This window comes from Empidonax traillii, unplaced genomic scaffold (assembly GCF_003031625.1).
Source record: "Empidonax traillii isolate 1590-97213 ecotype Southwest subspecies unplaced genomic scaffold, ASM303162v1 scaffold649:size547179, whole genome shotgun sequence".
Lineage (NCBI taxonomy): Eukaryota > Metazoa > Chordata > Aves > Passeriformes > Tyrannidae > Empidonax > Empidonax traillii.
Window position 1 is genome coordinate 383,382 of NW_020955842.1, and position 15,442 is coordinate 398,823.

Below are 15,442 nucleotides of genomic sequence, written 5' to 3' on the forward strand. Positions count from 1 at the left end.
AGGGACCTGTGCAACCACATCTCCCTATATTTCCCCCCAGCTTGATACAGCATATGAAGCTCCTTCCAGAGTCTGTTTCTGCATACAGCCTGCCCTCTTCAGCTGCAGATTTAGCCTCCAAGATGTTTTATGACAGCCAGTTCTAAATGGGCATTCATTTTGTTCAGCCTTTTAATTTTTCTAGTCCTTTTCCTCCAGCTTTCAGAAGAATTCTGTAATAGCTTCTGCTTTATTTGAAAGAAATAGATCTTCAATATCCCCAATTACTCTTCATGTTTCATCTTCTTTATGCCCAGCAAAGTGCAGGCTGGTGTCTGAAAGGTAAAGGAATGGGGAGAATGATCTGACTCTGATCCCAGTGAGCTGTGAGAAATGCATTTATTTGTTTAACATTTTAATCTTAATAATTCTCCTCCTCAGAGGCATCTAAATTTGCCTTATGGAGTTTAAAAACACTGCTACCAAAAATTTTTTGGAAAATACTCTATCAGAGTAAGAACTCAGCCATACATAAGTTAATTGTCTCCATTTCTTGTGTGGGTAGTTGCCTGATATGGAGCTACAGCTTCAGTCTTTGCCTGAAAACTTCAACCGATCTGTCCAGTCTCATGCTTTGAGTGTAATTCTCATGCATCTGAACTGTGAATTATTTACCTCTTCATCTTTGCAACACAGTTCATCTTTGCAGTGTTTTTTTGCTCATTTTTCCTCTTTGCCACAGCAGGTCCTGCTGCCCACCAGTATTTGGTGTGCTAGGTCTCAGCAGGGGAGACTGTACCCAAGCAACAGCCCTTTCAAGGCTTATGTTTGCAAGGACTCTGGTGTCTGCACAGTGCTCTGGTCCCTCTCTGCTGCATGAACCATCACACATGGCGCAGTCCAGCATTGTGTGACCTTAGTGACTCTCTGCTGCCTGGGAAAGGTGACACACCAGTGCCTTGGTTTGTACCCCAGCTCAAAAATAAAGCTCTGCATGAGCCCTCCTCTTTTCTGCCCCTTTAATCCCCTCACCTGAGATTCCACCTGGAATACTACATCCAGCTCCCTACACAGGAAGGATGTGGTTCTGTTGGAGGAAGTCCAGAGGAGGGACACAAAGATGATCAGAGAGCTGGAGCATCTCTCCTATGAAAACAGGCTGAGAGGGCTGGGATTGTTCAGCCTGGAGAAGAGAAGGCTCCTGTGAGACCTTAAAGCACCTTCCAGTATCTAAAAGTAGTTTTTAAGAAAGGTGCACACAAACTGATTAGCAGAACCTGTTGTGATAAGACGAGGGATAATGGTTTTAAACTCAAAGAGGGTAGAATTATATTTATTTATAAGAAATATTTTTTTTTACAATAAGGGTAGTTAAATGGTGGAACAGGTTGCTCAGAGAGGTGGTGGATGCCCCATCCCTGGAAACATTCAAGATCAAGTTAGATAGGACTCTGAGCAATTTGATTTAGTGAAATGTGTCTCTGCCCATGGCAAGGGCATTGGAACAGATGACTCTTAAAGGTCCCTTCCAACCCAAACCATTCTATGATTTTCTTTTTCTATGACGAGTGACACTGGAGATGGAGCCTTGATCATCAAGATGAATCCTGTGTGTGTCTTCAGGTTGGTCACAAGGCTTGAGTTCGTGGAGCCAGCTGACTCCTGCCAGCTTGATCTGAACTCTCTAGTTGGGAGGAGAAAAGCTGAAGCATGAGCTAGTGTCTTCTCACTGCCTGAATTTCCTGCCTGGAAAGTGAGTTGTCTTGCCCCAGACCAGAGTCACAGTGCAATTGGACAATTGCGTGAAATGGATAGTCAGGGAGCTGGGATTTGAGTATAGGTTTTGTGTTAGACCAGCCAAAGCAGCTACTCAGTAGGTGATAGCCTCGATGACAGCTTTTAGTCAGATGGTCAAATCTATACCAGGAACGAGCAAATGCAAAGTTCACTAGTGACATTCTGACATCCAGAAACACACTAAGAGCAAGACTTGCTCTCAGGAGGGTGGAGCAGCATTAAATCAGATCCTGACCTTTCCGAGGCACAAGCCCACAGCCAGATAATTGTTCTTGAGCTGTAAGAGTCTTTAAGTCTGTCATAAAATTTTCTGAAAGGTTGAATCCATATTAGCTAAAGTGGAATCATAAAAATCCCAGGGCAAAAGAAATATTATTGTGATATTTATGCTCACTTCCAAATACGATAACTTAGAAAAAAAAATTAAAACCCTTGTGATGTGATTTATACAGTTGATTCCATGCCCAAATGTTTTTGTTTTCTCTGTTCACATTTACTGGTCATATTGGAAAGACTGGTGCAGAAGAAAGTGCGGTGACATTCTTACAGGGCTTAGCCATGAAACCTCCTAGTGATCTGCAACATCACCCTGACTTAAGACAGCTGCAAAGTCTGAGCTAATGCGATGTGATGTGGAGCAAACCTTGATGTCATCAATGAACCAGAAACCCTAACATGGAAATGGAAATAAAATCCTTTCTGATATCTAAATCTTTTGGCATGGAATTGTGCCTTTCTATAGGACCTTAGAAACACTGAATTAGGCATCTTCTTTTTTATAGGATTTTGTGGACAAAAAGAGAGCTCTTTTATATTATTTCTGGACTGAAATTTAGGCCCAGCTGAGGCAAATTAAACTGCCTGACTTCTGTGGGATTATATATATGATTTTAGTTTCTAACATGACCTGCTCTGGGATTGTCCAAGTTTTCAGTCATCTGTGATATCGATGAAAGTGATATCCTGTCAAAAAATTTGTTGAATGACATTTCTTCCTGTAATAAGGACTATAAGAGGCATATAAATAGAACTAGCAGGGTACAAAAAGAGCAAAGCACATCTTAGAGTCTGTAGGATTTTGCACAGCATTACAGGAAAAACTCTTCAAACCCATAGTGATGCTTTGTCTCCCACAATCTGTCCAAGATGAACAACTGTTTGTTTTTGTAGTCCAGTGATGCTCACAGAACATTTAGGAGAGCTGTCAACTCTGTCTACATATGACAGAAAGGTGCAGGCCTTGGAGGACAGATCAGAGGCACAGAAGGCATCCTTGCTGTTGCTGGCATGTTGTAACGGATGAACTTGACTTGATTCCAGTTCTAGTTCACGCACAGCTTGAACAGAGCATGAACAGGTTGGCTGTACCTGGTGCAGAGGTGTGCACTGTTCTGTGCTAGTAGCAGCATCCTGCTGGGCATCTCAGTTCAGCTCAGGTTGCTTCCTAGTCCAGCGTAGCTACAGAATGAATTAATTTACATTAGTGTTCTGTAAAATGGATAATTCCTGCATATATTATGTTGAAATGTAGCTTTTTAAATGTTCTAATGATTTTCAAACATGCTTACTCAAGAAAAAGTTAATTAAATAAAAGCAGCATCTCTCAGCACTATATGTTCCTTGGAGCATTTGGTTACCAAGATGATAGATTTCCTGACAGATATTGGCATCCAAAAGTTAAGAGATCACTGAGGGTTTTTTATACCTTTCCTCTCCTTATGTAAATCACTTGGGGCAAGCAGGCATTTATTGACAGGCTCTCATGGGACAGGAGCAGAGCTAAAAATTGGTGATACAAAGTGGCAAAAGACAGATTAGCTTGTGTTTTGAATTTCTCTTGCTGAAAGCATACAGGAGAGCATTCCCTAAGCCAATAGCTGTAGGAGGAGGTGCATTAAGTCTCTGAACCCTGAGGCAGTTGCACACTTATTTGGCTTATGGGCTGTAGCTCCTTGCACTCTCACCCGCCCTCCTAGTCCTTTTGTAAAGTTGATCACCATTTTCTAGCCATGGTTCATGTTTCTAGAAAATATCCCATTCAGGTGTGTGTGTGTGTGTGTGTAAGTATATTCAAAATCCTGGAAGCAATATCCTAGAGAGTGGAAGAGCAGAATAATATTTGCCTATATGTTTCTTGGTGTTTTTTTTAAATATTTTTTGTATTCTCCATGTTAAGCCTCACCCCGAGAAGAAGACTTATAATAACTATTGTGAATGGTTACAAGGACCTCCTCTTGATGAATTTATATATTTATATCTAAATCTATATATATTAATCTAAATCTAATTCTGCAGCCTTACAGTAGACTGCAGAATTCATCTGCCATTTCTATAGCTTGGCTGTCATAGGAAGACCTCCCATAGAAACTCTTGGAACCCCCATAATTGCCTGTGAGGGCAAATGCTCCTTCTGTCTGGATGCTGGCTCAGACATGAACTGGAACATGCTGCCTGCTGGAAGTGGAACCAGTGACAAGTCTTTAATAACTCCGAGCTATGTACTTTGGAAAAAAATAATCAGCAAGAATTTTGTTGTTGGTTGATTGTGTCGATTGTACATGTCCTAATAAGTTATCAGAAAGATCTGTTATAAGCACAGAAAAACTTTGCTGAGCACTGTTAAAATTAGATAAAATTATCAAGGTAGATAATATGCTTACTATTTTATTAATAAACATTTAAATAATGCTATAAGTTTGCACAATAAAAGAGACATTGCCCTGAAGAGATTACAGTCTAAATAGTACCTGTTAATTATAAACTAAATAGATTAGTGTTGATTATACACAAAATTACACGGTTGCTTTCGGTGTGGTCTACAATGTTCATGGTTACTGCCCATGTGAGCAAAGTTACCAGATGAAGTTTTGATCTGCTCATGCAACATTTGCTTGTAAAATCTCCTGTTTCTCTGACCAACTTGAAGAGAATAAGATCATGTTTTCTTCTGTGAAGAGGAAGGTAGAGTTGTTCTAACTTCTAGCTCTCTAGATACAGAGGTCTGATAAAAAGTCTTTGGCAGTAGTTTTACTTCAAACTTTTCAAGTCATTATTTCCAGAACCTCCTACAAGGATGTACAAACGTGGTGCATGTTGTCCACTGCATTTGTACAGTGTCACACTGGGGCTGGCAGTTCTACATCTGAGGTCATGGTTCAGGAGTAATGAGGCGTTGCTGAAACACTTCCTTTGCACGAGCAGGCAGCTTTTGGCTATAAAGTGTACAGATAATTTTAGATGGCGTAGGCTTTTAGTTGGCCTCTGAAGGGAGGATTGTATGTAATCAAGAATAAGAAAAGACTCAGATCCAAGACTGTTGTTTTTTAATAAATCTATCACAACACACAGCAAGTATTCTTTTTGCCTCTTGGATTATACAGTCCCATTTATTTCATAACACAAAATTAAATATCTCTTCATGTTCCGAGGGATTGTTAACATATACTTTGTTTCAGTTTGGAAACCATATATTATTTTGCTAATGCTTATTGAACCTTAATACACTGGAACAGAGAAATGTTCCTGATTTATTACAATTACTCTTACTTGAGCTGTTTAAACTTGCCTAATGTCCTTGATTTTCTGTTCTTTATAATGAATCTGTGACCCATTTCCCTAAGGAAACAATGGAAACATTTCATAGCATCTTATGACATTGTTTTATGTTCTTTCAAAATATTGGAGTCAGCTAATAGTGAAAAATTTGAGGAAAAATATGTAAAATGTAAACAGAGTAAGTTCCTTATCCAATTTTATATCTGCACTCATTTGATAAATACTCCTATAGAGTATGTAGTTTTGCTTAAACTTGTCAGACCCCTTTGAGAAGTTGCAGAAGCTGAGCTCCTTTAGGATCAGGATCCTTTAGGTCTTGATGATTTGAGAAAATAATAAAGTACTGATTTCCAGAATTTATAGTGTTGCATGTAAATAATAAGAATGGAAACCACTTATGTCTGGTATTCAAGGAAAGAAAAGATGAAATGAAATTTTTTATGGGTGTATTTTAGCTCCTTGCAAAGCCAGTTTTCCCTTCCTGAAAGAAACACTTAGGGAGTTGCTTGGATTTTCTGTAGGCTCAGAGGCAAAACCTGGGTTCAGTTCTCTGCTGTCCTGCAAAATTTTGGCCTGGTTTCCTCGCTATCCCTTCTTCCCTTCCAGATGACAAATGGGAAATATTCAACATCTTTCAGTGACTAGAAACTAGACAAAGGAATACATGGTTCTGCATGTGAGAGAAGCTGTAACCTTAGAGAGGACATGCATGGAGCCCCAAGTAATGCTGAGCTGCTGGGCCTGATCCAACCTTTAAGCACAGTCTTTACTGGAGCGCAAGACTCATACCATTGGTTCCAGTGAAGCTAAAAGCACGTGTCTAGGTAGTTGCCTGGATTAGGACCAGCATTCAGTCTTTGCTGGACAGAGCCCTAAATAAACAATCTAGGATCAGAGGAGAAAACATTTGCACATGTGGATGTGATTTGGCTGTTTCTGTGGCACTGGCTCATTGTTTTCTAAGTTGTGCTGGCAATGGTTGGTCTACTTAAAATGCTAACAATTTCTTGCCTGTTGTGTTAAAATTGACTGCACTCCCGTTACACAGGCTAAAACAGGATGGGTCTAAATCACTCAGATCGCCTGTGATGCTCAGCACTGACAGATACAAGACACTCTACTCTATTTGAATCTGCCCCAATTTCCTGTTCGTGCTCTTGCAGTGCCCAGAAATATTCTGTGATCCAAGTGAGAGGCAATCATCATGTTTCATTCAAAGGCTAACTCTTCTAGCACGTTTGTGCAGGGCAAAGCATTGTAAACAGAGATGTCATTTGTAATATTTACTGTCTTAATGTAAAATCTACAGTAATGTATTAGATTTCCAGCAGGAAAATTGAAAAAACAAATACAGCCTTTTACTATATCTTCTGCCAAAGATATTATTTGAAGAAATACTCTGTGTTTTATGAGGGTATTGTGTAAGCAATGTAAGATTGAAATCTGTGTAAATGAAGGAAAAATAACAAAAAAAAACCCCGTATTTGAAATTAAGAGACAAATACGGCTTCTAGACAAGCACGAAACTCTTTAAAAAAAATGTGTCACCTATGAGAATGTAATGAATTAGAAACAAAAAACCCAAACCAGATAATTCCGTTGTTGTTGTTGTAAGGAGATCTATTATATATTCCTGCAGCTACTCCAGATGAGAACCCCATCACGGTCAGCAGGTCTTTTTGTCAGGGCACTGATTTCCTTCCTTATCTTTACGTTTTGATGCTGAGAGCTGCAGAGCACCTTGAGTGCCTTCTGAAGTCACCTAGAGATTATGATAAGCGTCATCTTGCAGATTTAGCCTATTAAGACTTTCACAGACTTCCATGAGAGTGCCTGTAAGATTAAACCCAGAAAGTTTTGCATGACAAAACGTTGAAGTGAAAATCTTATGTATTAAGCCACCTGATATTTATCTGAATTTAGGCTACCCTGTTGTATGTTCATGCTAATCTTTATATTTAAATAGAATAGAATTGTAGTGCACATCTCAGTTCCTTTATTTGACTTTTATTCCCTGCTGCTCTCTAGCCTGCAGCTTCCAATGGATCAGAAGCATCTGGACAATGTGGTGAACACAATAAGGAGAACGCAACTTTTGAAAATTATGTGGTAGACATGAAGACAAAGGTATTGTCCACTCTTTTTTTCTGATGGAGAATGAAATCCTTTTTAGTGAAGTTTTGCTGGAGGTTAAGTGTGTAGAACATATTGAATTTGAGCTCCTGGATTTATTTTTTGTTGCTTATTGGCTGCATGTACATTACTACATCCGAATGAGGCTTAGAGACGCAATTTATTGCTGTCTGTTGCTAGCCCTGTTCATTTTGTGCTTACCTAGGCAGGATTTAATTTTTATTTTTATGTGCAAATGTTGTTCATATTGGTGATGGTTCTACAGATTTGCTGATCTCAAGATGGTTTCATTTCAGTCTATTATTGAAGTCCATGTTGTTACACAGTTAGTAAATTTTATTCAAGGTGTTTGTAGTCTCTCATTGTGTATTGTAGTTTCATTTCAGTCTGGAGTCAGTATGGCGGAATATAAATGTCAGCAAACTGATGATTTTTGTATGGGCGGTTTAATGATACCTATCATAAAACTATGTTGAACAGTGCAACTTCATGGCTGTGGTAAGAGGGTATGTTACACTTCTCTGTCTTGCTACTTGTAACAGTGAAGTTATAAGTGTTTCATTATAATATTTCTATTATTTTCATAGGTTCACAACTTGGCTGGAACAATTCCCTTGGGCTAAGATACTATTGTGTAGACTTTCAGTCTTGAAATCATTGTGTATTTTTTCTTTTTGAAGTGAAAGAAACTTTAGTTTTCTTTTAAAGTAAACAAAGTGGAAACATGAAAAAAGCTAGATATTAACTGAGTTGGTGTGCTTGTGTGATAACTTGTAGACTTCAGCAAATGTTTCTAACAGTGGAAACTTGCAGATTATTCCTCTTATCTAAGGCTTTTCCATAAGATTTGTTTCCAGGTCTAGGTTGGTTTCTCTATCCATTAAATTTTCAAAATCTAAAGATCTAATTGTCTAGCATGATTTTCTGAGTTCCTTGTATTGTTGTGTTCCTGATTTTTTGAGAAAAACTTTGGTACCATATGGAACCATAGTGGTACTTAGAACTCGAAATACAAGAACATGTATACTCATTGAAATTTGTCTTTATATTTATGAAAGATATTATTTATCAGAAGCTTGATATATACCCTAAATACATTGTGTCCATGAGGATATTGTGGAAATCATTGGATGTAGCGGATCTCATCCCAATTTCACACCAAAATTTCCATTATGAATGCTCAGCTGAACCATGCACTATCTTCCCTACTTAGAGTTACTGCAAACTACTCGACTGAATGTTTCTCCATCAACAATTCTACAAACTAAATTTTCATGCTGTTTGTACTCTCCAGTACAAAGTGTACCTGAGAGAAAAGCAGTTCCACTGCCAAACTCTGAAACATTCAGAGCTGTGAGTGGTATTTTCTTCAGTTTGCAGTACCATGGGGTAGCAGATAGCAGATGTTTTATTTTCATTTCCAGAAACTTGTGGTTTAGTGTGTCAGTTCACTTGAAAGAGTCATTTTGTCTCATTTCTTTTTTTCAAGTGAGTGTGCTTGAGTGTTAGTAGCATACTCCTTTGACAGTGACACAGAGCTATTTAGGAGTGGCTACATGTTTAAACATATTCACCAGAGCTTTTCAGTTGCCGATGACCAATTGGTTGTTAGATTTAGTTCCTCGAGCAGAGTGCTCAAGAATTAGATTGAACTCTTCATTCATCATTGATCTTGAGAGCTGAGAAGAACTTAGGACATACTGTCCTTGAGTACCCTGCGATTCTGTTGCAGAGCATCTCAGTCCACATATAGCCAGCAGAGCATTTGTAACTGAAGCATTTCTATTTTATTCTGAGTAAGAGATTTGTGGCAAATAAGAAAATAATTATGGCTTTGTATAGGAAATAATAGATACAAAAATCATTTGGCATAAGTTTTAAACTAATGAAGACTGAAGAGCTTTCAGAAGATTGGCTTATCCAGGGTTCTTTAGAGCTTTAGAATGGCTCTAGGGACCTGTCCCTGTCCTCTGCCCCAGACCCTGTGATGATGAACGTGCGTTTCCTACAACTCTATGAATCATATTGTGTTCCCAGCTTGCCTCACTGCCTTCTTTCCATAGGTCCCCTAAAGAGTGAGTTTGTGACAATGAGACTACTGGAGAGGTTGCACTGTGTCCATCTGTGGAGATTTTTAAGATTAAACTGGATAACAGCCTGGATAGCCTGGTCCGATCTCACTGCTGAACCTACTTTGATTGGGAGTTTGGAATACATATGTTCCCATGTCCTTTATATTGTCACTTAATCTGTTTACATTGACTCCTGGAGAGGCAGAAAGGCCACCACATTGCTGTCCCACCCAGCACCCTTGGAGGCAAATGCCTTTACACACCACCAGTACAGCAGCCAGGGACCAGGTATTCCATACAATAATGCTCTCAACAAATTGGGCCAGTGAAGTGCCTAGTGGGTTGTCTATTAGAAAAACAGAAGTAGATTTTTTTCCTCCTTGTGTAGGTGGTGCTTGGCTAAAGTGGGGTGCACTCCCATGTACTACATAAAAGGGTGGTAGGCTTGGAATGTACTTGAGGTAAGAAGAGATGGAATCCCCTCCACATCTGTGAAGCGGAAAAAAACCTTTTTTCTGTGTCTGTTGAGCCTGGGGCCACCGTGGCCACCTGGGTGCAGAGACATTGTGATGGAGAAATGGAGCTGCCTGTCCACCCATCACTTCTCTCTCCATCCGTTTTGCCATCTACCTGCAGGTTTCTGAGTGGCAAGGTCTGTGCTTCCTTACACGAAAAAAATTTGCCTATTTCTTTCATTGGGAAAACTACCGTCTGGAGAAATTGGTCAGGACTCCAACATCGATTGTGCTAAATAGCAATGAAATTTGCCATGCACTGGTGAAGGGAATGATTTGTGTTATAGCTTCTGTCGGAGATTCTCCTGGGCCTGAGGCCAGTTGCAGAGCTGCTGCTGTTAGGGCTGCTGCAGTCAGGAGGGCTAGAATTGCTAATTTGGTGATCTTTAAATTAACACCAGTGCTCCTGAGCTTCTGGTTCAGCCTGGGAACTACATTAAAATTCTTAGTGACTAAGGCATACTTCATTCCTTCCGAAATCTGTATTAACTTCTCTCCCTGGATGAAGAAGAATTTATTTGACATTTCGTCTGTAATACATCTCCTTACTATATAACCAGGATATGCAAGATTAGTCATTTTTTTCTCTTTTTTTTTTTTTTCTTCTACCATATATTTACTCAGATAACTTGTATCCTGGTTAACCTACTAACTAACCAGTTGTGGTGCACAGGAACTGGGTTCACGTGGTATAAATGTGCTCTGACTGCAAAGAACATAAGTTGCCGACTGCACCAATTGCGCTCTTGGAAGACGTAATCAAGGAAGTATTTTTTGGTAGCTTATTTGGATGCAATATAGAACCTGACAACAAGAAACAAAATATAACCCCATGCGAATGACTGGCAGTGTAACACCATCAACAAGAACCCCATAGTACGCAATTTAAGATATATTAGGAGTAAATAAATCTATCTATATATTTGTAAGAGCATGTGTGTGTTCATGTGTTCACTGTGTAGGTGCATAGAGCTCTAAATATTTAGTCACTGACTAAATTTTGCAAGATGCTGACATTACTAATGCTGTGTTAGCAATCTGATTAGATGTCTTCTATCTTAGTGCCTACTCTAAAACTTGGAGAACTAGTACTCTTAATTTTCCTAATTTCTATTGTTTGAATAAAAGAAAATAAGGAAGTTTTGCTTTTTTTTTAAAGAACCTATTTTTTCTTTACAGATTTTGCTCCATAGTATTTGGGTTTCAAAATAATTTAAGAAATGTTAAAAAAGGTGCATTGTAAAAAATTTAAAAAAGAATAAAATCAGAGAACCTTTCTTAGTGGTTTTAGCTTTTACAGAAGCTTATTTTTACAAATATTGAATTCAGCTGAATGTTGCAAGCTCTGGTTCTAAATATAGTGGCCTAATTAAACCCTATGCTTTGGTTATCCAAGTGGAATTACCTGGATGCAGTGAAGACTTTAATGCTAGAAAGGAGCATTAAATTGTCCAGTGTCACCTACTGCATTATAAAGACCATCACATTTTACCCACTCACCTCATGTTATTAATCTTTGTGTGACTTAAAAACAGACACCTTGGTAAAATTAAAGAAAAAGAAAGCAGTCACCTGGGTAGGTGGTTTTCACATGGTGGTCCAAGAGCCACTGGTGTCATAGTGGGAAATAGCTGTTATTCTTCCTATATTAAGGTTTCCCAAGAGTCAGAGCTCATCACAGAGGTTATTTTTTACCATCTAAATTGACTGCAAGCAACTATAAGCCATGGTTTTTCACCCCAGATGGCTGCTCCTTGATTTGTTTAGTTTTTGGGTCAAGTCTTTCTATAGTAGACTTCAGTCAGGATCATACGTACAGATAACAAGAAGGCTGGAAAAAATAGAACTAAGCAGTAATATGACCTCCAGAAATTAGAGCAGAAAGAGGTGTTGCTAATGACGGGTAAAGCAGTGCCAAGGATTTGAAAATCTTAGTCTTGGGGACAAAAAAATGAATGGAAAAAGTATCTGGTTGGAGAAAGAAAATTAAACAGCTCAGACTCTTTTTGGGGTTTAGGATAGGTAGTTAATGGAAATGAGGAACTGTATCCTCTGGAGAAACACTAGAGACCCATTGACAGTCATCTGTTCCCAGTCATTGATAAGTGTGTGTTAGAAGCTATGACCAGGAGCCCTGGCAACCGAAATGAGTCTGTGGGAGCATGAGGCTGGTGTCTGTGTCACCATAAGCATGGCTGTCTTCTGTCTGGGGCTATGGGAGATTTGGGGGGTAAAAATTAAGTGGTGATATTTCAGGGAGCATACTGCTCAGTGATGTGTTAAGCTTGAGTAGCACATGTGCAACTCTTGCCCTGTTAAGTGTACATTGTTGTATTTTATAGAAAGGAGGTGACAGTAAAAAACTGGAGAAGTCCAGGAGGAAGCTTTTTGGTACACTGATGGAGCCGGATGAGTCACGTTCATGTAAACATCCCCAAAGGGTTCAAACCCTCTGTTTTTCATATAAACTGCAAATAGGATCATGAATTTACTGTGACTGTCTCACAGGAGTAGAGTTACTTGCAAATAGAAGCATTTACAGATCATGCACTTAGAGACCAATTTCAAAACATATCTCCATATGCCAGTTTCAAGTCTGAGATGAAATTTTACAGCCAAGTCATTAGGTAATTATATTTATGAAATATTTCACACTTTACTAGATCAGCTTGAATCTACCAATTAGAAGAGAACAAACTGTTGGATGCTTTCAATGCAAGTGTTAAAATATCTCCTGATTTTAGAGTTGACTGAATTCCCTTTTACCTTACCATGCTTAGAGCACAAGTGTGGCTTAGGTTAGACCTTATTAATGGTTTAATTTCTTCTTAAGGAGATGGTTAGTTGGGTCTTACTTCAAGGATGTTTGAAACTTCTCCATTTCATATAATCTATAGCTTAATAAACTTGTCTGACTGTTTGGCTACTGGATTACACCTCAGTAGGGAGAAAACCTGAAGGTTCTAGCACAGCCTGTAAATGCAAATCACGTTGTTTTGTGTGCATATGGTTGCTCAGAGTGAGTTAAAGCTTTAGACTAAGTTGTAAGTGCTCTGGGGACTTTCTCTTTAAGATATTATATCCACCAAGACTTTAATAGTTGGGGGAGGGTTGATTGCTCTCTGACCACATATCTGATTCACTATGGATTTTGTAACTTTGGTAGCAGTGACCTCATTTTGGCAAAATAATATGTGTCATTTACCGAGTGTCTAACTGCTCCAGCAATCCCAGGAATATTAGGGTTATAACCTGAGTAATTTATGAAAGAGAGATGACTCTTAAATAATCTTTTATTTTCTTGGAAAGGCTTATTTTATTAAAAACATATTTTACCTCTGAGTGAGAATGAGAGATCCTCAGCAAAGCACCCAGGGGGGATTGTGCTGTCCAGTGTGTTGAAAAGGTGAATTGTAATGTATGGGTGTCTAGACATTTCCTCTTGTTGCTGTCAACAGTCCAGTTGGCTGTATTTTTTTTTTTTTCCAGTGAATAGGAGCATTGATTTTCCTCTCTCTTTGGCCAGAGATTTCATTTTACATATCTTTCTCCTTCTCTGTCTCTTTCCCTCCCTCTTACTTCTCTCTCTCTTCCTCTATCTGGAAGAGAGGGAAGACTGTAAGAGCTGACAGCAAGCTTTCAAACTCCAAATGATTCATGTAAGACACCTGAAAGGCAAGCTCTGCACCAGCATCACTGCAAGAAAGGTAGGGTTTTGGGGGGTAAACAGTCTGTAAAACTGAGCAAAACATAGAGAACATGAGAAAAAGCAATTAAGTCTGTGGATCTGTCAGTGATGCAAGAAAAGTTTGGGAGAAAACTAAGAGTTTTTAAGCTCTTTTGTTCAAGGTGCTTTCTCTTTTAATTAAAAGTTTGATGTATTTTTCAAAGGTGGGGAAAGAAAAGGTTCCCCTCCACAACTTTGAGTGATGTATATAATGTAGGAGTTTTTGTCACGGAGCATAAACTATAATTGTGTCAGTGTCGTGCTACACGTGCATGTGTAAATATGCAAATCCTGTTTCTTTCCCCTGACTGATTATTTGCTGTTATAGAGTTCTCCTTATCCAGCTGTTATTTATATTCACTTCCCGAATCCGAATCTGACCCAGTAATGCTGAGTGATTGTAGCTGTGACGCATGAGTTCTCGCACACACCTTAATGTTTCAATCATGCACTTCCAGCAGTATGTGTTTGTAGGAATCGTGCTCTTATAAAACCCTTTGCAACCCAAAGCTTTTTTTTTTTTTGGCAGAGAATATTTGGCTGTTTTAGACAGCACTGTTATAGATGGGCCCGATAGTTGTGCGTCTTGTGCTTGCTCCGAGTTAGTAGAAAAGAGGAGGGAGAGAGCGAGTGAAAGGGGGGAGGAAAAAAAAGACAGGGAAGGAGAGAGCGAGAGGGAGAGAGATTGAGAGAGAGCGAGAGAGAGAGCGAGCGAGCGCGGGGCTGAGAGAGAGACTTGGCAAGGGAAATCTTATGGGTATACTGAAACAGCAGATCAGAATTGTGAAACCAGAGCTAGGGCTGAAATGTGATGCTTTTGCTCTTTTGTGCTTGTTGTGGTTCTCATCTTCCCATTTAGAGGGCTGCATACCATTCAACAGCATATTTTGATCACAGATTGAACAATGCAGCAATCAAGCCTGATAAGCCACCTGGAAGTTTTGCTTGAGACGATTTCTAGTGGGTTTACTGATCCCTGTGAGCATCATGACTGCCTTTAGCATTGTGGAGGAGGACTCGAGTTTCTTATGAGGGCCCCACTTGGAAAAGCCGGCTGTGCAGATTCAAGCCTCCGGTTCTGTTCATGCTATTCAAAAGCCTTTCCTCACCCTTGCTGATTTATTTTTATGATTTACATACACTCCTGTGGAGATTTACAGAATGGATTGTCTGTGCATTGTCACGACCAAGGTAGGACTGGAAACATTGCTGTTCTGTGTACATATTTCTCTGCTATTTTTCTATTCCTGTAATTAAATAGATTGAGCATGCACTGTGTCAGGTTGTAAGATAAAGTGATGAATAAGCTTTGCTTCCATGAGCATTTTGTTCTCTTTATCTGTAGATTATGCAGTTTTTTTCTATATCACTTCATAAATGATATGCTTTTTACTTATTTTTACAAGCAGAAGGAAAAGGATTTAATATTTTATCTTAGCCTATGCTTGTGTCTATTAATATCTCTAGCAACTAGAGCACTTTCAGAATACATGGCATACTGCACATATATTCTCAGCTTATCAGTTTATTCTGTAAACTAAAGAATAATAAAGAAAGGGGGCATTATATGGGTCCTAGGATTTTAAAGAGGCCAATCAGATGTAGTTTAGATAGTCATGGTGTTTCTGATTGGAGAGATGCAAGTTTCTTGTGGCTTATTGTGG

General features: G+C 39.0%; 1 protein-coding gene across 4 annotated transcripts in view; it reads left to right on the forward strand.

The window, feature by feature from the left end:
- The window catches only part of LOC114065354 (disks large 1 tumor suppressor protein-like), a 166,721-nt gene that overhangs the window by 135,873 nt on the left and 15,406 nt on the right, over positions 1-15,442 (forward strand). For 3 of the 4 annotated variants that reach the window (XM_027899201.1, XM_027899200.1, XM_027899202.1), the window contains exon 5: positions 7,360-7,458. In XM_027899201.1, coding sequence (XP_027755002.1) covers positions 7,360-7,458 — 99 coding nt within the window. Of the gene's footprint in view, positions 1-7,359; positions 7,459-8,953; positions 8,957-15,442 lie in introns of all 4 variants that reach the window. The other variant, XM_027899203.1, reaches the window with a different exon arrangement.